The sequence below is a fragment of the Vulpes vulpes genome, chromosome 9 (genome assembly GCF_048418805.1).
Source record: "Vulpes vulpes isolate BD-2025 chromosome 9, VulVul3, whole genome shotgun sequence".
Taxonomy (NCBI): domain Eukaryota; kingdom Metazoa; phylum Chordata; class Mammalia; order Carnivora; family Canidae; genus Vulpes; species Vulpes vulpes.
The window spans coordinates 106,918,054-106,940,087 of NC_132788.1; the positions used below are offsets into that span (position 1 = coordinate 106,918,054).

A 22,034-nucleotide genomic window follows, 5' to 3' on the forward strand; every position below is an offset into this window, starting at 1 on the left:
GCCGCTTCATTGAGGGACCCGGGAGCCGGCGGACCCGCGGCGCCCCTGGAAAGCCCGCGCCCGCGCCCGCGCCCCGGTCCGGGTCCGCGCCCGGGGCCCCCCCGCCGCTGGGCAGAGCGCGGCCTCGGGAGGGCCTCGGGAGGGCCGGGCCGGGTCCCCGCGCTCGCCCCCCGCCCGCGCCCCCGCAGCCCGCGCCGCCGCGACCCACGCCCGCGCCGGTCCCCGCCGTGCGCACGGCCCTCCCCGCCCCCGCTGCCAGCCTGCCACGCCCCGGGCGTCGGGGGCACAGCCCGCGCCCCCCCGCGCCCGCCCCTGCGCGGAGGCTGGGGGCCTGTTTATCTGCAGGCCCCCACCCCCTGCACCCGGGGGGCCCGCTCCCCCCGCGCCCCGGGGAGCTCTGGGCCAGATAAGCTGGCAAGCTGGCACGGCGCCGCGCAGCGGGGCGGAGAGGTCAGAGCAGGGGGGGCGCGCCGGGGGCGGGCTGGACCCCCCCAACCTGACAGAACCTAATAACAGCCCGGGCTCCCCGGCGCGGCGGGCGAAGCCCCACGGGAGGGCAGAGACGTGGCAAGAGGGGACCTGCCGAGCCTGTTCTGGCCTCCGAGGCCGGGGTGGGGGGGGCGGGCTGGGCGTGGGGGGGGGCCGGCGGCTGCGGCACCTTTAAGACAAGGGAGGACCCCTCTTGCCCTCGGAGAAACCAGGAAGGGAGTCGCGAGCATCATACGGGGCTTTGGCTGTACTGTACAGTTACTGTAGGGCAGTGACGCCGCCGCCGCCGCCGGAGCGAGGGAGCGACGAGGGGAGAGCGCGAGAGGCGGAGAGCCCGAGACGCGGACCCCGGAGGCGAGCGGCCGAGGAGCCCAGTCCCAACTCCGGGCCCCGGCCCCTCGCGCCCCGGCCCGGCCCGGCCCCGGCCCGGCCGCGCGAGGTAAGTCAGCGCCCGGCGCGGCCCCCCGCGCGGGGTGCAGGGCGGGGACGGGCCGGGGGCGCTGCGCCCACCTCTGCCCTCTCGGGGAGGGGGACACGGGGAGCCGCCGACGTTCCGCAAGTTTCTGAGGAGGGGGTGGCTGGCAGCCGCCCGGAGGCTGGAGGTGCCCTGGATCCCGGGCGCGGGGAGGGGGCGCCGCCCGGGGAGGGGGGTGGGGGGCGAAGTGCATGGGCTTGTGCCCCGGCCTGCCCCCCCCCCACTCGAGTGCACGGCTTTTCGGGGATCCCAGGCGCGCGGGGAGCGGGGGAGGGGAAGCGGGGCCGCATTGAGGGTGGGGGAAACCGGCGTGGGGAGATAGGGGGGCGCGTCGCGTGCTAAGTTTGCAGCGAGGCGCTGGGGGTGCTCTCGCCCCCCGGGGGCCTATTCGGTGCTGCGTGCATACGTTGGAGTTGGCCAGGATTGAGCTCCATGGGGGATGGGGGGGAGGGGGCTGAAAAAACAGGGAGGGGGGCTTTGCAAAGGAGGGGGAAGGGGTGGAGTGTCCCGGTGGGCGGGCGCGGCCGCGGGGGCTTCTGGACGTCGTAGTCCCCCCGCCGCTTGCGGCCGGCAGGTGGCAGGCGGCTCGGACTACAAGTCCCAGGGTGCCTCGCGCCGGCGGCCCGCCGCGGTCCGCGGGTAGGGGCGGTGCGGAGGAGGGGCGGTGAGCGGCGGGCCCGCGGGCCAATGGGCGCGGAGCGATCGCGCGGCGCGGCGCGGGGGCGGGCCGAGCCGGCCCGGGGGCGGGGCCTGAAGCCGGGCTCCCCTCGCCGGGGGCCGGTGGCGGTCCCCGGCTTCCGGCTGCGCGGCCCGCGGGCCGGCCCCCTCCCCGCCCCGGGGCCCCTCCCCGCCTGGTTGTGTAACCGTCCCCAGCCCCCCTCCCCTCGGCCCCCCGCCCCGGGGGGGGGGTCACCCACCCGGCGCTCCCCGGGGAGGGCGGCGGCCCGAGCGGCCGCGCGGCGCAAGCGAGCCCGGGGATGCGCGGCCTAGTGCAGGCCGGGCCCGGGCGTGGGGGAGGCGGGCGGGCGGACCCAGATCCGGGGTAATTTGCATCGCCCTCCCCCCAGCCCGGGTGGGGATTGGCCGCCGGCGGCGGGGGGTGGCGCGGGGCCAGGCTCACTGCCGCCTCCCGGCCCCTCGGAGGGAGCCAGCCCAGCCGCAGCCGCCGCCACCGCCGCCGCCGGGGCCGGGCCCCCTCGCCGCTGCCCCGGGAAGGAGGTAGGAGCCCCCCGCGCGGGCGGCGCGGCGGGGGCCCGCGGGCCGGGCGGGGGCCGCGCGCCGCGGCCGGGGCGGGGGAGGGGGCCGCTTCCTGCCCCCGCCCGGGCCTGACTCAGCCCTGGGTGGGGGGACCGGCCTGGCCCCTTGCCCCGCCCGCGCGGCCGCGCGGCTCCGGCCCCCGGGGAGGGGGCGGGGAGCACCCCAGTCCTCCCGCCCGCGCCCCCAAAGCGCGTGACCCCGTCTCCTGCGGCCCGGACCCCCCTCCTTCCCCTTGACGCCACCACCACGTGCGAACCCTGAGCCCCGGCAGAGGAGGGGGTGAGCTGGTGGGATCCGGCCCCCCCCCCGCTCTTCCTCCCTCCCTGGCTTGGGAACCAGCCCCCTCCCCCTGCCGCAGGCCTGGGAACCCGGCAGGGGCCTGAGCCGGGCGCGGGGCCGGTGCACCCCCAGGCGCAGGCCTTTGCGGGTTCTGGGAGGCTCTGCCCGCGCTGGCTGGCTGCGGGGGAGCTCGGTGGACCGCAGCGCGAGACTGCTGTCCAACCAGGCTGGGGCACCCAGTGGGCGCCCACTAAATGTTTGGGGAATGCAGCCAGCGGTGGAGTGAGCGGCAGGGGGAGGCAGACAACTCCTCTGTCTCCCCCTAGCCGGGCGGCGGAAGTGAGAGGGCTGCTGGTGCCCCTTCCCCGGGCGTGCCCACCTGGTTCACCCATGGGTGGCAGGCTTGGTTTACTCCCCCCCCCTCCCTGCCAGCTGCCTCCGGGAGCAGGGCCGGCTGGAGAGGGCATCCGGGATTCCATGTCAGCCCCCCCCCCCAACAACACGGCCAGGGCGTAACCCTGAGTGTGCCGCTCCCACACTGGGGGGGCCTCCGCAGGACCAGCCGATCACTTCCTATTGGCAGAGCTGGTCTTGGGAGAGGTCCGGGGCGCCCAGGCCGGGCCCTGCTGCGGCCCGATGGAGGGCTGCAGGCCGCGGGTTATCTTCCCCTCTGGGGGCCACCCCCCGCCCCTGGCGAGGCCCCTGGAGCACACCGGGCCTGGCACTTGTCGGCTGGGCTCGGGGCTCTGTTTACCGCCAGCCATCGCTGTGGAGACGGGAGCCTAGGGGAGGGGGGGCAGGAGCCGGTGACTGGAGGAGCGAAGCCCTGGGATCCGCATGCCTAATGAAGGAAAGAGGAGCCAACGGGGACACTGAAATTTTAATTCGTGGGTCACTTTGGGGGGGTATTTATTATTCAGTTCTGATTGGCTGCGTGGTGACCAGTCAGCACCCTGGCCCGGGCCGGGAGCCACGAAACTCTCAGCACGGGCAGGCCTTAGGAGAAGCAGCACTAGGGTGGCCGCAGGGAGCCCAAGCACCCTCTTCTCCGCGGGGGATACTGAGGCCTGGCAGCGCTCAGCCTCCGTCCGGCGGGGCAGGGTCCCGGGGCAGTAGCAAGGGCCTGTGTTTGCTTTTTTCCCCTTGCTTTCTCTTCCTTGGGGCCCCCTGACCTGCGGCTGGTCCAGGCCGGTGGCAGCCCCCGATGCCCCCTTTGCCCTGCGAGGGAGCCCAGCGGGGGGCTTGCGGCAACCCTCCGAGCGGGTGCCCAGCACGTGCCGGCGCTGGGCGGGGGAGACCGAGGCCTGGGGGGACGCAGAGAGCAGCCCAAGGTCACCTAGCTGGAGCTGGGTCCGACCATCGTGGTCCTGCCTCTCGGCTCAGGATGAGGCCCGGGTGTCCTTCCTCTCGGCTGAGGGACGGCCACCCACCGTCTTCCAAAGAGCCTGGGGGTTGAGAGCGGGTACCTGTAGGCCAAGGGGAGCTTTCCTGGGGCTCCTGAAACCCTTTGCCCAAAGAGGCCAGGGAGGCTCAGAGAGGGCCAGCAAGGTGCCCAAGGTCACACAGCACCGGCCGCGTGCGCTCGCCTCCCAGCCTTCCGTGGCAGGCACTTTTATGGCTTGCCAGCGCCTTTCCCACCCCCTCCGCGCCACAGTCCCGCACCTTGGCCCCTGGAGACGGGCAGGGCTCTGGGTTTTATGACCCATTTTACCCAAGATGACCGAGGTCACCTCGCAAAAGCCACATCTCAGGGCCAGCCCCTGTGCAGCAGAGCTGGCCCGGCGTCTGCCGGGGTTCCGACTGACGGCCCCCCTGGCTATTGCATGACTTCGGACAAGCCCCTGGGCCTTTGGGGGTCTGGGTGTCCCCCTAGGTAAATTGGGGCTTATAGGGTACCCGGTGGGTGGTGCCTGCAGATCCACCTGTGTTCTCGTTCCTTCCCCCTGCTCTTGGACGGAGCACCTGGGTCAGCTCGGGGCACAACCAGGATTCTGCGGGAGTATGTGGCCGGTCGAGCCACTTGAGACACGCGGCACCCCCCACCTGTCACCTGGCGCTCCAGGCACCTGAAGGAGCATAAACCGCCCTGCAACAGCCCTGGGCGGTGGGGCCAGAGGAACAGGCTTGGGTGGGGGCCAGTGTGGTCCAGTCGCGGCCTGGCCCTCACCTCCACCTGGGGTTTACCTGGGGAGGTCACTACCCCTCTGTCAACCTGTCTTGCTGCCAGTCTGAATCTGTGGTCCTGAGGGTTTAGCCCGGGGTTCCCCAGGAGCCCGTGCAGGGTCCCTGGCCTGCGGGGTCAGGGCCCGGGCGAGCCCCTCCTGCATCCCTCTCCTGGTGACCAGGGGTCAGCCGACTCCAGTCAGTCCTGCCCCAGGCTCCCTGTGTGACCTCAGGCAAACCTCTCCCTTCCCTGGGCTATCACAAGGCAGCTCTGAGGGGGCGTGGGAATAAGCTGTCCTCGGCCCCAAGGGCCCCCCCCTCCCCGGGGTAGGGGGTTTAGTGCCTTGCTGGTGCCTGGGGGCAGGGTGGAGGAGGGGGCACGGAGCCACAGTACAGAGCCAGGGGGCTTGTGTTCCCGGTCAGCTCTGCAGTGTGACCCTGGGCCAGTCACTTCCCCCCTCTGAGCCTCAGTTTCCTGACCCGTAAGGTGGGGCAGTGACGACAGACCTCGTGAGGCTTGATGTGGAGATGATCATGATCAGCCCCTGGAACCCGACCCCGACCCCCAGCCTGTTGAGGAGCAGCCCTTGCCCTCGGGCCCCAAGTCCTGAGTCGGGAGCACCAAAGCGGGAAAGATGCCCTGCGGAGAATCCGGCGCTTGTGAGGAGCGTGGCCAAAGGACCAGCCCCTCCATCTGTCCCCCCAGCAGGCTGTGAACGGCCACTCAGTGGAAGTGTCCCCACCCACGCCTTTCTGGTTTAACTGGAAAACAAGGTCCCGTCCCACCTCCCGTCAGGATGTGTTTGGTGGCGGGTTTGCGGGCACAGGACACGAGCTTCCCCGTGTCTGGGGCTCCCAGGCTGAGCCCTCCACCTGCCCAGGCTGGGGGCGGGGCGGGGGCGGGGGGGGGGGAGGGGGTGCAGGTACCTCCTGGTAACAAGCAGGCCTGGGGGAGGGAGGGAGAGGTCTGGAGGTAGAGGGGAGCACAGCTTCTGGAGGCCGCGCAGGCCTCTCCTGGGCATTTCGTACCAGCAGGTGCAGCCCGAGCAAGGGTGGGATAGGCAGTGACGGGATTCTGGGATTCTGCGAAGCCTGGCTTTGCTTACCCCTGGTGATGGGAAGCTCATTCCTTCTAACTCCCCACGAATGGCTTCGGTCTTCCTGGGGCTTCCTCTTGGAACCCGGTACTGGGGTCAGGGCTGTCACTTCCTGAGCCGTGCCGGCTTGAGCGTGGGAATAGGGCGAGCGTCAGCCCCACCCGTGAGTGGGGGGTCAGATGGGGTCCCCTTGACCTCCTCGGCGCCCCTCCCCCCGCACACACTTCCCACTGGGCCCGCAGCCTTCCTGCCTCTGGCCCTTTAAGGGCTGGGCAGGAAGCCCCTCCCCATTTAGGGCAATAAATGGACACAGAAAATGGCCGAGGGCCCGCGTGCTGGTGCCGGCCTGCAGGGAGGCCCCGGAGGACAGGCGGGCGGCAGCCGGGCCACGCCGGGCCGCTGGTGCCCCCCACTCCCTAATCGGGACACTGCATTCCTGTCCCATTAAACCCCAGCCCGGGGACCGGGCCAGGCAGGGATTGGCACCAGGTCAGGGCGGGGTTACCCGTTGGGACCAACCTTGCAACACAGGCCGCTGGCCTGGGAGGGGGTGGGGGCGGCTGGGCGTGGGCCTGGCAGCCGCACCTGGGCACCAGCCTTGCTGGGCGACCTTGGGCCGGCCACCCGCCCTCTCTGGGCCCGGTTTTCCCCTCCAGGTGACGGCTCCTGTGCCCTGGCTTCCACCTGCCCCCCCACGCCCCCTCTCCCTTGACACACAGTAGGTGGGGAGGGGCCCGACTCCTGCACTAAGGCTCAGAGGTCAAGTTCAAGGCCGCCCATCCTCCAGGGGAGGGTCGCTAAACAGCCTCACTGGGCCTTTGGGGCCCGGGTCCGGCACACAGTAGGTCCTCAGGCAGAGCGCCCAGTGGGCGAGGGCGGGGCCCGGAGCCACCGTCCTGCCCCCCAGGCCAGTGAGGCACCGAGCCATGCCTCCCGCCCTGGGTCCAGCGCGTGGCAGCGGGAGAGCGGGGACTCGGGCCCCCGCTGCTGTGCGTGGCACACAGTAGGTGCTAGAGGTCCCTCTGGTTTCCCGGCATCCTCTCCGTGGGTGGGGGACGGAGGGGCGCTAACGCCGCATCAGCTGCCCCCAGCACTCCCCCGGGGAAGGCCTCGGGTGCCAGTTACCTGCCCACCTGGTGCTGGCGGCCCCCTCTCCTTCCCGAGGACCGCGGGGAGGGGGAGGAGGCCGCCCCAGCCTCACCTTGCGCCTGACCTTGGGAAGCCCGGTGGAGGCAGCCTCCTTCCCTGTCCCTCTCCAGGCCTTGGCAGGGTGGCCATTCCCCGGGCTCGGGACGCCCCTCCCACAGGCCCGGGGTCCCTCCCAGGTGACACCTGCTACTCCTGGGACCCGGGGAAGGTGCTCCCGACCTCACCCCGAGGCCCCGGCGCTTGAGCAGCAGCAGCTCAGGCCCGAGGGTCAGCCCCAGCCCGGACGCCCGTCTGCTGTGTGACCTTGCCCGGGTGTCCTCACTGCTCTGAGCCTCTCCTCGTCTGCAGAGCCCAGGGCTTAGGGCTTCCAGCAGGAAGGATGAAGTAAAGGTGCCCAGTTAGTTCCTGAACTGTCCAGGGCACAGGGGAGGCCCCCAGTGGGGTGGAAACCGGCCTGGGTAACTGCCGCCTGGGAAAAAGTGCAGCAAACGACCCTGGGGTAGATGGGAGGTGGGACCGGAGCCCGCCAGCCGGGTGGGCGGGGCCGGGTGTGGGCGCTCCAGCGCCTCGCTCTGTGGTCTTCGGTTCATCCGGTTTGCTGTGCCCCTACTGTGCGCCCGCAGCGGTGGGGGGGCGGGGACACAGAGGGAAGGGGTGCCCCACCTCTAGCCCGGGAGGAGCCTGCTGAGGCCTGCCCCTCGGCCGCCGAGTCAGCACCCAGCGCCCCGGAAATCCCACGGAGGCGAGCGCGGGGGCGGAGCTCTGATGAAAGACGGCCCGGTGGGTGTGGGCCCGAGCCCTGGGGACCCCGGCCGCCCAGGGTGGGGACCCAGCCGGCGTGGGGGTGGGGCTTTCTGGAAGAGAGACGTTTGACTGGATCGTCGTCACCCAGGAAACCGCGTGGTGTGGGGGCACCTACTGGGTGCCAGAGCGCAGGAAGCCACGGGCTCCCCTGGTGCGGAGATGCAGTGGCGCACAGTGGGTGCTCGGCACACGCCCACGTTTGCCGCGGGGAGCCCGCCTGACCCACCGAGGGGGCTCAGCTGTCTTCCTCTGGCGTCCGGCTCGGCCTTCTGCCTCCTCGTTGGAGGGAGGGCCCCGGAGGCCGGGTGGGGGCAGTGGCCAGGGCGTGGCGGGCAGGTGGCCTGTGTTCCTGGAGAGAGGGTGTGGGCCAGGTGTCTGCAGAGTTCAGCCTCCAGGGTGAGGGATGAGGGGAGATGGGAGGCCAGACCCTGAGGGTCGGGCTGGCCGGGCCCTGGCTGGGATCCCAGGTGTGTTCTCTTCTGTACGCGGGGTCGCGCTGCTGGCCCGGGGGTGTTCTTTGGCTGGCATCGGTCTTCCCAGGCCTGGCCCTTTGGGGGACGATCCCTGACTGTTACGTAGGGAAGGAGCAGCTCTGGGACCCGGTGCAGCAGGCTCCGTAGCCGCTGGAGACCCGGACCCGGGCTCCGTCCAGTGCCCCGCGCCCGGTCCGAGGCCCACGCTTGCTGCTCCCCAGCCGGGTGGCTTCCAGCGGCCGAGGGCCTGGGCATCTTCGCACACGAAGTAGGGCTGTGCCAGCCCCTTGCCCGGCGGGCCCAGTGCCCGTGGGAAGGCGGGGGTGGAGCGGCCGTGGAGGGGGCTGGTGAATCATCTGAACCATTTCGGGGCCCCTGGAGACATCCCAGGGCCCGAGGGGACGCTGGGCCACCTGGGGGGGCCATCTTGAGGCATCGGTGGCCTGGATCAGAAGGGGGTGAGGAGGGCCGAGGCCAGTCTGATCCGGAGCCCATCTGCCCACTCGCTCCCTGGGGCCTGGGGCCAGACAGCAGATGGTGGCAGGGGGTGGAAGCCGCCAGAGGGGCTCCTCCGAGGCTGAGCCTCAGATGGGGTCAGCCCCCCGTCCTCCTGCTCCCAGCAGCCACCTCTGAGCCTCCCCCACCCCCACCACGCGCTGGCGGAACAGAGGGGGGAACCGAGCAGCTGGTGTGGTCAGCGGGAAAGAGGGCGGGCCGCAGAGAGGCGTCCTGGGAAGTGTAGTGCCTGCCTGAGCGGCCACACAAAGGCGTCTGTGTCAATCCAGGGCCTGGACCCTGTTCCCAGGGCGGCCCAGGGTTGGGACGGTCCTGCCCTGGCCTTGGGTCCGGCCGGACCATCCCCGGGGTCCCGTGCCAGGCTGGCCCACTCCCGGCGGCGACGGGGATCTGGGTCCCAGCTGCGTCGGGCGGCTCCGCTTGGGGGGCTCAGGCTCCTGAGGTCCCTGGGGGGCCAAGGAAGGCACATTTTCGCACCTCTCCCGGGACAGGTCCAGGGGCACTGTCCCCGAGAGCTGACCAGTTAGAGGAATGTGGGTTGTGTTGGGTGGCTTGGGGCAGCCGGGGGCTCCCCAGAGAGGGTGGAGGGGTGGGGACAGGAGCCAGAGGGTTGCACAAGCGCCCGAGTGGGTGGATGAGTCACAGCCCAGGGGAAGGCGGAAAAAAGGAATGGGGGAGAGAGGGGCAGGACAGAGTGGGCCCCCCGCCACGGCCAGCTCTTCCAAAGGTCTCTGTCCACTTGACAGATGGGGAGACTGAGGCCCTGAGCTGGGCAGTAGTGGCCAGGGTGGCCAAGAGTTGGGGAGGGGCTGGGTGGGCGTGAGGCGGACGGGAAGCCGCGGCCCCCTGCTCCTCCTTCGGGGGTTCAGTCTGGGTGGGCAGGGAAAAGGAGCGCCAGGCACTTCGCTGCTGCTCGCCGCCAGGCCAGACCCACATCCCGGGGGTCCTGGGGGCTCCACGGGGCAGGAGGGGTGGTGGTGCCGCCGCTGGCTCCCCCTCCAGGGCACGCCCACAGCCTGCTGACCCCGGCCTGGCCTCCGGGTCTCGGCCGCTCCCTTTCCCTCTGCCCCAGAGCCCCTCGAGGACCGGGCCTGGCTGGGAGGCAGGGGCGGGGGGGGCGCGGTTGACGCTGACCCTCGGGTCCTACACCCTGTTGGGCTGCAGCTGTGGGGCCGCGGGCACTGCTCTCCCCGCTGGTCCTGGTCTCCCGCCTCCACGGCGGGGACGGGGTGCCCGCGGGCTGCTGGGGGCTCGGGCCTGACGGCGCACAGGGGGTGCCTTGCGTCACGGCCTCCGGGAGGGGGTGCGGGCAGAAGCCAGCGCTCAGCTTCCTTAGGAAGCGAGTCGAGCGAGGCCTGGACCGAGCGCCCGCGTGGGCTCCGGTACCGCCTCGGACTGTCCCTCGCAGGGCGCACGGCCCGGGTGGAGGGGCGGGAGCCCGGTCCCTGAGAGGCGGGGCCGGCTGGGGAGGGCTTCCCTCGGGGCCCCGCCGGCCCCAGCCTCACGACCCCCGCCCCGCGCTGCAGGTCTCGGCGCGGAAGATGGCCGGCGGCGTGGACGGCCCCATCGGGATCCCGTTCCCTGACCACAGCAGCGACATCCTGAGCGGGCTCAACGAGCAGCGGACGCAGGGCCTGCTGTGCGACGTGGTGATCCTGGTGGAGGGCCGCGAGTTCCCCACGCACCGCTCCGTGCTGGCGGCCTGCAGCCAGTACTTCAAGAAGCTGTTCACGTCGGGCGCCGTGGTGGACCAGCAGAACGTGTACGAGATCGACTTCGTCAGCGCCGAGGCGCTCACGGCCCTCATGGACTTCGCCTACACGGCCACGCTCACCGTCAGCACGGCCAACGTGGGCGACATCCTGAGCGCCGCCCGCCTGCTCGAGATCCCCGCCGTGAGCCACGTGTGCGCCGACCTCCTCGACCGGCAGATCCTGGCGGCCGACGCGGGCGCCGACGCCGGGCAGCTGGACCTCGTGGATCAGACCGACCAGCGGAACCTGCTCCGGGCCAAGGAGTACCTCGAGTTCTTCCAGAGCAACCCCATGAACAGCCTGCCCCCCGCCGCCGCCGCCGCCTTCCCCTGGTCCGCCTTCGGCGCGTCCGACGACGACCTGGACGCCACCAAGGAGGCCGTGGCCGCGGCCGTGGCCGCCGTGGCCGCCGGCGACTGCAACGGCTTGGACTTCTACGGGCCGGGACCGCCGGCCGATCGGCCCTCGGCGGGGGACGGGGACGAGGGCGACAGCAACCCGGGTCTGTGGCCGGAGCGGGACGAGGACGCCCCTGCCGGGGGCCTCTTCCCGCCCCCCGTGGCCCCGCCGGCCGCCGCCACGCAGAACGGCCACTACGGCCGGGCCGGGGAGGAGGAGGCGGCCTCGCTGTCCGAGGCGGCCCCCGAGCCGGGCGACTCTCCGGGCTTCCTGTCGGGCGCGGCCGAGGACGGGGACGGGGACGGGCCCGACGCGGACGGGCTGGCGGCCAGCACGCTGCTGCAGCAGATGATGTCGTCGGTGGGCCGGGCGGGGGCGGCGGCGGCGGGGGACAGCGACGAGGAGTCGCGGGCGGACGACAAGGGCGTCGTGGACTACTACCTGAAGTATTTCAGCGGCGCCCACGACGGGGATGTGTACCCGGCCTGGTCGCAGAAGGTGGAAAAGAAGATCCGGGCCAAGGCTTTCCAGAAGTGCCCCATCTGCGAGAAGGTCATCCAGGGCGCCGGCAAGCTGCCGCGGCACATCCGGACCCACACCGGGGAGAAGCCGTACGAGTGCAACATCTGCAAGGTCCGCTTCACCAGGTGAGCCGGCGGGGCCGCGGCGGGGCGGCGGGGGGCGGGGGGCAGAGGGGGAGCCATGGGCGGGGGGTGGCCAGGTCGTGGGCTGAGGCCGCAGCCACGTGTGCGCTCCCCACCCACCCACCCCGCACATGTAGGACCCACGCGGGAAGAATGGCGCGTCCTCCGTTTCGGGACCCTGCCTGCCCAGCGCCCCTGGGGAGCAGCCTTTGGGTGGGGGGAGCGTGCAGGCTGCGGGCCCGACCCCGGGAGGCGGGAGGAAGGGCCCAGCGAGAGTCGCTCGTCTTTTCCCCGGGGGGTTCTTGTCGTGGGGCCTGGAGTGGGTGTTTGCCTGGGGAGAGAGTGGCTGCCCCATAGGGCTCAGGGCGCTGTGCTCTCTCCTGGAGGCCGTCGTGGGCTCCGGGGACTCGCTCTACGGGCCAGCGTGTGTGGAGCACCTGCTGGGGCCGGGGCCCTGTTCTAGGCACCAGGGACCCAGAAGGGGGGAGATGCGCTCGCATCCCCGTGGGGGGTGATGGGGCGTGCGTGAGATAAAACCACAGCACTGATAACCAGTCGGCAGGGGGAAAGGGAGCAGAGAACAGGGGCGCGGCCGCAGGGGAACGGCAGAGTGAACTGCCGCTGCAAAGGCCCTGAGGCCAGTTGAGCGCGGAGGGTCGCCGCAGCCTGCGGAGCCACTGGGCAGGAGGAATTGGAGGCCAGGCTGGGGGAATCTGTGATCGGATCTTCAGAGTCCAGGGCTGGCTGGCCGGGCCTTGTGGGCCAGCCCAGTGGGGGTGGGGGGCTGGCGTGCAGGGGCCTGGCCAGGCTGGGTGACTCAGCATCACCCCCTACCCCCACCCGCCCTGGGGTTCCCCCAGCCACGCCCACCCAAGCTGAAGAAAGAGGCCATTGTCCCGGCTTCCCGGCCCTGCCCCGTGGGGACAGGACCTAGGGGCTGACCCCTGGCCCCCTCCCCAGCCGTCCAGGAGGAGAGGCTGTGGCCCAGACCACAGGGCCCAGGAGCCCTGGCAGGGGCGAAGGCTGCCCTGGGGACGTAGGCAGTTTGGTCAGTGGCCCAGCTCCCATCTGCAGGTGAGGTTGGGGTGCTGGCGGTCTTGGGGCCACCCTCTTCCTCCACGCAGGAGTCCTCGGGGCTGTGGGTCTGGGAGGGCCAGCCTGGTGGAGGCCCAGCAAGCCAGGGTCTGGAGAGGGGCAGGCTGAGCAGAGGCCCGGACCCCCCCCCAGCACCCCTTAACCACAGCCTGGGGTTCCTTCTGACCTGGCGTCCTCATGGTCCCCCTGCTCTGACACAGGCTGATCCTGTTTACCAGTCAGGGAGACTGAGGCACGGGGAGGGCCACTGGGCTGGGCCTCTTCCCCCGTGCACCCACCTGGCTCCACTTTGCCCCCAACCCAGGGGCCCCAGCCCCCACGCCTTCCTCCAGGCCAGGGAGCCCAGGGGCCCCTCTGAGTCACACTAGAGAGTTGAGTAAGCGGGGCCTGTGGCAGCCGGGGCTATAATTACCCGGACAGGGCTTGGGGTGACGAAACAGGCTGCTTCCACCCCCACCCCAGCACCGTGCGGCCCCTGGCCCGCTGTGCAGCTTGGGGCAGGGCACTTGCCCTCTCTGAGCCTCACCTGGGGAGATCTCTGCGCGGTGCTGAGTCCCCGCTGTGCCCGCCGGACCTGCCCCCCTGCTGGACGAGCACGTTAGTGCCCTCGGAGGGGTGCGGGGAGGGCGCTCCTGGCAGTTGCATCCCCTCGCAGCCGACTGACCCGCTCAGTCCAGGGAACGATGAGTTCACTGCGGCCTGAGTTCTGTTGACTCACGTGGGAGTAATAAGGCTGGAGGACGAGCAGGGGTGTGGCCGCCGAGGGCGGCCTTGGCCCTCAGAGCAGTAGGGGCCACAAAAGGGTTAGAGCAAGTAAGGACAGCAGCTCTGCGGGTGATGCCGGAGGGAGGGACCCGGGGCTAGAAGAGCCTGGGGAGACCAAACCTTTGCCTGAGGAGCAGGAAAGGCTTCCTGGAGGAGGAGGGCATTTGAGATGGGGCTTTGAAGGATGAATAGGAGTTTGCCAGGCCTGGCACTGACCAGGCTGGTGTGTGTGGGAAGTGAGCGGCCCGGGGTGGCTCAGACGTGGGACGCAAGAAGCTGCAGCAGGGAATGAGTCAGACGCTGCCGGGGCTCCAGTGACCGGGTCTCTGCCCTGCCCCGTGGGTCCAGGCAGGAGTCCTCTTCCCGGGACTACAGACCCAACACGGTGCCACAAAGCACCCCGCAGGGCACTTGTTGATTTTCCATTTTCTGATAGCCACGTTTTTTAAAAAGTACAAGGAACACGTGAGAATAACGTGAATCACGTGAGTTATAGTCTTTGTGTTAACGGTTAACGCGTAACTAGTGCGTGTATTTCCCATCACGCTACGTGAATGGGGGCTTTGGGGTCTGGGTGCCTCCTGCGCTCCTGGCGCCTCAGGTGGGGCGTGCCACGTGTCAGGGCCCGGGGGCCGCGTGTGAGCATGCGCTGCGGGACGGGACGGAGCAGCACCTGTGCCGTGGTCGCCTGAGGCCCATAGGTGGAGCCGGGGTGACAGAGCCGGGACCTGCTGCTCCCTGTGGGGCAGGATGGGCGGGGAGGGGGTCCCGGGGTCACCCAGACCCTGCTGTCTTGGGGCTCACGGTCCAGTCCGGAGAACAGATGAGGAACTAGGAACTCGGTTCGCCAAGGAGCATCAGGCGGTGGTGGCAGGAGGGCCATGGGGCGGGGGTGGCTGTCGCGGGTGGGAGGGCTCTCTGAGGAAGTGACAGTTGAGCTGGGATTCAGACGTGAGGATCTGGGAAGAAAGTGCTCTGGGCGGCGGCGGGAACAGCCTGTGCAAAGGCCCTGAGGTAGGCGTGTGCTTAGCGAGCTGCGGGGACAGCCAGGAAGCCAGTGCGGCCAGAGCAGAGAGGGGCACAGGTGCTGTGGCCTTGGCAGGGACTGGGGGCTGGGGGGTGGAGGCCGGCCCCTCGGTGTTAGGAACCAGGGCCGCTGGTGCCCCCGCGTTACCACACAGCCCGGCACCCCAACTCGTGCCCGGTCGTATTTCGCAGCGCCTGGAGCGGGTCCGGGGGTGCTCCTCGCAGACCCCGTGACCTTCCTCCTCCGATGGAGGCGCCGTGGGCCCCGCGCCCCCCTGCCCCCCCGGTGCCCCAGGGCGGGGTCGCTCCCGGGGCGGTGCCCGCTGACCCTCGCCCCGTCCGCAGGCAGGACAAGCTGAAAGTGCACATGAGGAAGCACACGGGCGAGAAGCCGTACCTGTGCCAGCAGTGCGGGGCGGCCTTCGCGCACAACTACGACCTGAAGAACCACATGCGCGTGCACACCGGCCTGCGCCCCTACCAGTGCGACAGCTGCTGCAAGACCTTCGTCCGCTCCGACCACCTGCACAGACACCTCAAGAAGGACGGCTGCAACGGCGTCCCCTCGCGCCGCGGCCGCAAGCCCCGCGTGCGGGGCGGGGGGCTCGGGGGGCCCGACCCGTCCCCCTCCCCGGGCGCCGCCGCCCCGCCCGGCGCCCCGGCCCCGCCCGGCTCCCCCGACGCCCCGCGCAACGGCCGGGAGAAGCACTTTAAGGACGAGGAGGAGGACGAGGAGGAGGCCCCCGACGGCCTGAGCAGGGTGAATGTAGCGGGCGCCGGCGGAGGGGGGGGCGATGGGGGCGCCGGGGCCCCCGCCGAGGGCAGCTTCGCGGCCGGACTTGCCTGAAAACCAAAAAGAGAAAACAGAAACCCGAGAGAGAGAGAGAGAGAGACAGAGAGAGAGAGAGAGAGAGAGAGAGAGAATCACCCACCACCCCCCCAAAAACACAAAAAAAGAAAATCTATCTATATACAGATATCTATATCTATATATATATATACAGATATATATATATGAAGCGTCACAGAATCTAGGGTAGTGCTTTTCTCAGAGTTTTCTCCTTCATGATGTTCTCTCCCTCCACGGGGACCCTCGCCCCCGCTCCGGCTCCCCGTCCCCCCACCCCGTCGATGGCTTTCGGGGCTCGGTTTGGGGTTTTTGTGGGACACAGGGATTCGGACGCCCCCGCCCCCCGGGACACCCCTGGCGCAGCGTCCGGGGTCCCCTCTGAGGCCTGGTCAGGGCCCCGGGCCCCAGGTGGGGGTGAGGGTGGCCGCGGGGGGCGCTGGGGAGCGGGGCGGGCTTTTGTTTTCATCCCCTCGCTGGTTTCTATGAGTCTTTCAGACAGGACCTTAAATGATCTCTGTCCACTGTGAGTGGACGTTAAAATGCACCCCGTCCCCACCCCCACCCTCCTTCCTCAGGGCACTTACTAAGTGGGGGTCCCGCCCCACCGATCTCCCCGACGGCCTCCCCGCCTCCCGTTCCTGCCTGTGGTCCTCTGTGTCTCCTGGCCGCTGTGACACAAATCTATTTATTTCCAGGCCTGGACAGAGGGGAGCTGGGGGGTGGGGGTCGCCACGGCGGCTCCTGGGGGCTCCCGCCGCCTCCCTTCACGGCACTTACACCCCGGCGGGCCCCCCACCCCGACCCCACCCCGGACCGCCGCTCAGGGCGCCCCGCCACCCCGGCCGCGCTCCCCGACCCAGGCCGCCCAGACCCCACGAGATGTTTGGAGATTCAAAACTGTTTTGTCTTCATCGCCCGCCCGCCCCCAGCCCTCTCCCGAGTTTTTAAAGCACTTTTTAGATTTTTTTTTCCTCCTTAAAAAAAAAAAAAACAAACAAAATTTATATATAGATATATATAGATATATATATATAAAATATACTTTCCTCAGAGGAGCAGGCGACAGTGTGGGGTGGACGAGCCCAGAGCAGAGGGAGCCCAGGGTCTCACGGTGGCAGGGAGGAGGGGAGAGAGTCCAGAAGTTCCAGTGTCACAAAAGCAATAAAAACAAGATTTTACAAAACGAAAGGAAAAAACAAAAACAAAAAAAAAAACAAAAAACAAACAAGAAAAAAAAAGGAAAAAAAAAAAAAGACAACCAACCACAAATAGAAGTCTTGGCACTTTGTAACAGAACGGGTACTACACTTTATCTTAATTCTTAATTTAAAAACATGTTTACAAGTTGCAACCAACTTCTATGAAAAGTCGAAAAGACAAAAAAAAAAAATAAAAATAAAAGAGAGAGAGCGAGCGAGAGAGAGCGAGCGAGCGAGAGAGCAAACAAATTCCTAAAAGTCAATTTATTTTTGTACAAAATAATAAAAAAAAAACCCACCACAGACGCAGAATCCACTTCTGTTCCCCGAGGTGAGGCGGGGTCAGGAAGGCACGGGCCGAGGTCCCCGGGCTCCTCTCGGGGCTTTGCCGCGGGGGGCTTGCCTTGCAGGCAGGACCGCGGGGTTTTTGTGTTTCTGCCGTGTCACCCCCACCCCCACCCCGTCCCCTTTTTGGTTCTGATTCGGAGAAGTCTCATCACCCGCCAGCCATACGATGGCCGCCCGTGTCCGCGGGGACCCTCCTTACTGACTCCCCAGCTCAGGGACGGACCGAGAGAGGGCTGGCCTTCCGACCAGCCGGAGCAACCCCCCCACTTTGGGGCTCCCCCCCAGCATGGCTGCCCCCCCCCCCCCGCCGCCGCCGTGGCCGCCAAGGAGCCGCCATCTAGGACATGCCATCCCCGTCGAGGTGGGTGACGGGGCCCCACCTCCAGGGCCTTACATCCCCCAGGCACCCCTCTTTTTATTCAAAGGCACTGACTGTAATCTGGGGGCCGGCACCCGCCTCCCCCCAGCCTCTGGCCCCCCAAAAGGCCCGGTATCGACCGAGCCACAGGCCACGGACGGGGGCCAGGGCTGGGGGGACCGTGTCGCCAGAGGCCAGGGCACCCTCACCCCGACGCCCTCTCGCATATGCAATGCCTAGCGTGGGACCCTGTAAATAGACGCTCTGCCAAGCCGAGACCCTCCCCCATCAAAGCCCAAGGTGAGGGGTGCCCCTGCCCCCCCTCCAGCTGCTGGTCCATCTCCCCGCACCCCTTGGCTCTGTGACAGACCCCGTCTTCTCGTCTTTTCTTTCTTTCTTTTTTTTTTTTTTAAAGGGAAGCTTTTTAAGAAGGCAACTTTCATCATTGTTTCTACAGGATAGTTTTCGTGCCCCACCCCACCCCCCCGGGCCCATCAGCCCCCCAAATGTCTCAGGACCCCCCCTCCTGAGGGGGGTGGCAGGGGAGCCCAGGGCCGGGTGGCCTCGCTCTTTCGGAGAACCATCTGTGGAGGCCAAGCAGGGAGCTCAAGCGCCCAGGCCAGGGACCCCCGCCCCCACCCCGGCCAAGAGGTTCCCTGAGGGCGCGGCCCTCTCCCCCTGCCCTACCCCATACACCCCCCTCGCAATAAAACCAACTGAAAAATCACAGCTGTCGTCCTGGCCAGTGGGGGCGACTGGATTGGGGGATCGAGGCCTCTGGGACTATGGCGGGGGAAGGGCTGAACACCCCCCCCCCCCCCCCCCGCCGAGCACACTTTTAACACAGACTTCCTCGGGAATTGCACTAAACCCCTGCCCCTAGCTCTGAGCTCAGCTTCTGACAGCCCTGCCCACCCACTCCGCCTTAACCCCTCTCCTGCTGCCCGCCAGCCCGTCCTAGGGGCCGCAGCGTCTGCATGGGCCCAGCGCCGGGACCCCAGCCCCCCAACTCTGCGCAATCACATACTGTATATAGACGTGGATCGATTTTATTTTTATTCTTTAAATTAAGGTCGTGATAAAGTGTTGCCAAAGATACTGCTGAATTCTCGCGTTTCAGGAAACAAACAAACAAAAAAAAAATATTTGAGGGGGAACGTGCTGACTGGTCAGAAAGGACACAGCAAAACGTTTTTTTGTTTGGTTGTTTGGGGTTTTTTTTGTGTTTTCTTTTTTTGGGGTGTTTTTTTTTTTTTTTAAACTGCCTGGTACAAAAAAAAAAAAAAAAAGAAAAGAAAAACAAAGCGAAATTGTTATTTCCATCATCTTGGTGAAGTTGCGTGGATGTGTGTTGTGCGCGCGTGTGCAAGAGTGAGGTCCCGGCCTGGGGTTCCGGGTGGGGGCTCCGGGGGAGGGGACACTCCGGGGGCAGCCCCCACCCAGAGCCGTCCACCGGCCTGCGGGACCTGGGAGAGAGAGAGAGGTGAACACCCTTGCTACTGCTCCCTGCCTAGCCTCCCCCACCCCAACCCTGACCCTGCCTTTTGAGATTAAGAAAAAAAAAAAAAAAGGCAAAAAAAAAAAGAAAACAAAAACAAAAAAAAACCTTAAAACCCAGTGAATGTAAAGTGCCGGAGCAGGCCCAGCCTGGCGCGGGTGTGGGCCTGCGCCCAGCCGGGCTCCAGCAGGCCGAACCAAAGTCTGCCCGCCTTGGGTGGCTTGCCCGGGAGACCCCATGTGGCATCTCATCCCGTTTCCGTTTGTATATGGCTGTCCCTTTGCTTCCTTCTGGGGAGGGGGGGGCCCCCAGCCCCTTCCAGGGCCTTCTGGGGAGTCTTTGCCTACTGAGACCCATCGACCGTGGCGGGAGTGCGGGAGGGGCAGTGTCCGACAAGTGGCATGCGGACAAGTGGCATGCGGTGGTCCCACCGAGGCAGGGGCTGGGGCCGGGGTGGGGTGGGGGGGCGGCCCCCCCCAGGACCAAGGCAGTCCAGGCAGCCAGGATTGTAGGAGGCCAGACAGAGTGAAAGGAAAAGCAGGACAAAAAATTTAAAACCCATAAAAAAAAAAAAAAAAGCAAAAATCCTATTTTTTGAGAAAGAAAGATATTTATATTTGCAGTTTTATTTTAAAAAGTTATTTAAGCTGAGGAAGCAGCCTTCCTGGAGGGGCGGCTGGCGCAGGACGGGTCAGGGCCTGGGGGCTCAGGCGCCCCGGGAGCCATAACCTCAGAGTTAAGACTAGCTCGTACTAAATACTTAGATTTACACGGGGGGTGGGCGGGCAGGGCCAGGAGCTGGAGGGGGCCCGGGAGACCCCCGTCCCGGAGCCGGGGCTGCCTGGAGGCCGCGGCCAGGGGTCCTCATACCCAGGTTCCCCCCTGCCCCTCCCAGGCCCAGATACGAGGTGCCTTGGACTTTGGGGGGGCCGGGCCGGTGAAGGGGGGGCAGGGACGGCGCCCGGGGGCACAGAGCACAGAGCAGACATTCCATAGACTGTATCTGAGAGTCTTTATAAAAGTGTGGGAGATTTAAAAAAAAAATCAATTGATAAAAATGCACTTTTTGGGGGTGGGGGGGAGAAGCTTTAAAAGTAATAAAAACAAAAACAAAAAGACAAAAGATGAAAAACCAGACAAAAAAAATCATTTTTCTTGTACATAAAAAACCACTAAACGCAGCCTGTTACGAACGCTGCTGCCTCACTTGCCTGATTTTGACGTTCCTTGTGTTTTGTTGGGGGGGGAGGCTGGGGGCGGGGACGGAGGGCCTGGGGCCCCTTCACCGAGGGGCACCCCTCATGCACCCACGACCGCGGGGCCCCCCAGCTCAGCCTGACCCTGCCCGCAGGGGGCCTGGGCCCTGGGGAGCACCAGCACCGGCAGGCCTGGGGCCCCTGCCGAGGAGGTGACCCACATGCCCGGCTTGGGCAGGTGGCACCAGGAAGGGGCCGGGGGCGGGCAGGGAGAACTGGCCGGACGGGCTTCTCGGTCACCTCCAGCTCCAGAGTTTCCGGAGGCTGGGGGCGGGGCGGCGGGCCGGGAACCCCAAGTTCGTCGGAGGCCCCCGGGTGCGGCCCCATGCTGGGCTCCAGGCACACGATCAAGATCTGAACCCAGATCTGCGCGCTGCTGGGGCACCGCCACCCCCAGGAGGAGGGGGGTCCCGGCCGCGGTGCCCACGTCCGGGCTGGGGTTACCAAACACGGCCACTTGCAGGGCCCTGAGTGGGGGGGTGGTGACGGGCCCCGGGGGCCGAGACGGCCATGCCTCGGCCTGGAGAGCACTAGTGGAGGCTCAGGGAGGGCCTCCGGGGCACGGGGGGCAGGCCACCTGCCCATGGGCCTCCTCACCACCGCGATGGGAGGAGGGGGTGCTCTTTGAGTGAAATCGTGTTCACACAGGACTCACCCTGAAACCAGGGGTCTCAGCGCGTTCCAGGAACCCACCCGTCTGGTTCTAGAACATTCCATCAGCCCAGAAGCCCGACCCACACACACTGCCCCCCGAGTGCCCCCTGCGTGGACGAGCCCATCCTGGCCGTGTCACACATGTGGACTCGCGGCCCGTGGGGCCTCCCGTGTCCAGTCCCTTCCCTGAGCGTCCTGGGCTCGGGGTCCGTCCCTGGCCGAGGGTCGCACCCTTTATCTGTCGTCTGTCGCCGGACGGGAGGCTGTGCCTTCTGGGCGCCCGCACATGCGGTCCGGGCTGGGAGAACTCGTCTTGCCGACCTAGGTCGGCGCGGCTGCCCCACAGTCACTCCGGTCACTCCGGGTCTCCCCGCGGGCCACCCACGGACCTGTTCCCCGGGGCGGCGGCCCACGCCCCACCCCCGCCAGCCACACAGGATGGTCGCCATCCCGCCGCAGCCTTGCCGACACTTGACACTTGCCGCCGTCTGAGCACAGCCCTTGCGGTGGGGGGCCGCGGCCCGTATTTCCCCGTGACCCCCGAAGCTCGGTGTCTTCCCGCCAGCTGCCGGGCCACCCAGGGGCGCGGGGACCGTCCTGGCCTCGGCGGCTCTGCCTTGGTCCTTGCCGGGCCCAGCAGGACGACACCGGGCCCAAGACGCAAAGCGACGAAACCTTCCGCATTCGACCAAATGCCGCGCCTCCTGCACCCGGATCGTCGTGCAGCCAAATGGGACGGTGAACCGGCAGCTTGTGTCCCGTGATCCGTCACCCGCGGCCAGCGCCCCGACGCACAGAGAAGCGGACGCCTCAGTGGCTTCACCTTGACCTTTTTTATTTGCGTTTTTAAAAACAATTAAATTAGAATACAAATATTAGAAAACCGCGGCCCGCAGCTGCCAGTGCAGCCGGAGGGGAGCTGCACAGCCGAGTTTATACAGTAAAACTGAATTTGCCCTCGGCCAGATTGATGTCCCTTTCTTCTTCAGACCTGAAACGGTATTGCTTCCTGACTAGAAGAGCTCTGTTTACACAAAGGAAATTATTCTGGGGCGGGGGGGGGGGGGGGGGCAAGGAAAAAAAGCAGAACAGAACGGAGGGCAGAGGCGATGGGAAAACCAAGCATGGCCTCCAGAGGACACGGATGCTGGGCGGGGGGCCGGGCACCCAGCTGTGGGTTCCTGGAGGCATCTGGGGCAGTTGTGGGGGGCCCCCCCGCGCTGGCCGGACCCCCGAGGCCGGGCGAGTCGCGGAAGGGTGGCCCTTGGCCCGGTCCTGTTGGAAGACGAGAGTGAGGCTCCCGGGGGAGGGGGGGCCAGGCAGGCCTCTACCCGTCGGAAAACCCAAGAGCAAGAAGAGGGTGAAGGGGCCCCCCCACGTGGAGAGGGTGGGGCGGGAGTCCCTGCTGCCCCTCGGGTAGTGGCGCCCGCCCGCCCACCCCGCCCGAGGAGGGCCGGTGGTGGTGGTGGCATCTGTGGACATCTGC

At 67.7% G+C, this 22,034-nt stretch overlaps 1 protein-coding gene across 2 annotated transcripts; it reads left to right on the top strand.

Moving 5' to 3' along the window:
• The first annotated feature begins 227 nt into the window (after window positions 1–227).
• Window positions 228–19,831, top strand: ZBTB7A (zinc finger and BTB domain containing 7A). Of its 2 annotated transcripts, none has more exons than XM_072721759.1 (3): window positions 228–928; window positions 10,229–11,502; window positions 14,731–19,831. In XM_072721759.1, exons 2-3 carry the CDS (start codon window positions 10,244–10,246, stop codon window positions 15,230–15,232), a joined length of 1,761 nt encoding a protein of 586 aa, XP_072577860.1. In that variant the 5' UTR covers window positions 228–928; window positions 10,229–10,243; the 3' UTR covers window positions 15,233–19,831. The 2 variants fall into 2 exon arrangements, with proteins under 2 accessions (XP_072577860.1, XP_072577861.1); XM_072721760.1 differs by lacking the exon at window positions 228–928 and adding an exon at window positions 1,814–2,182.
• Window positions 19,832–22,034: the final 2,203 nt, after the last annotated feature.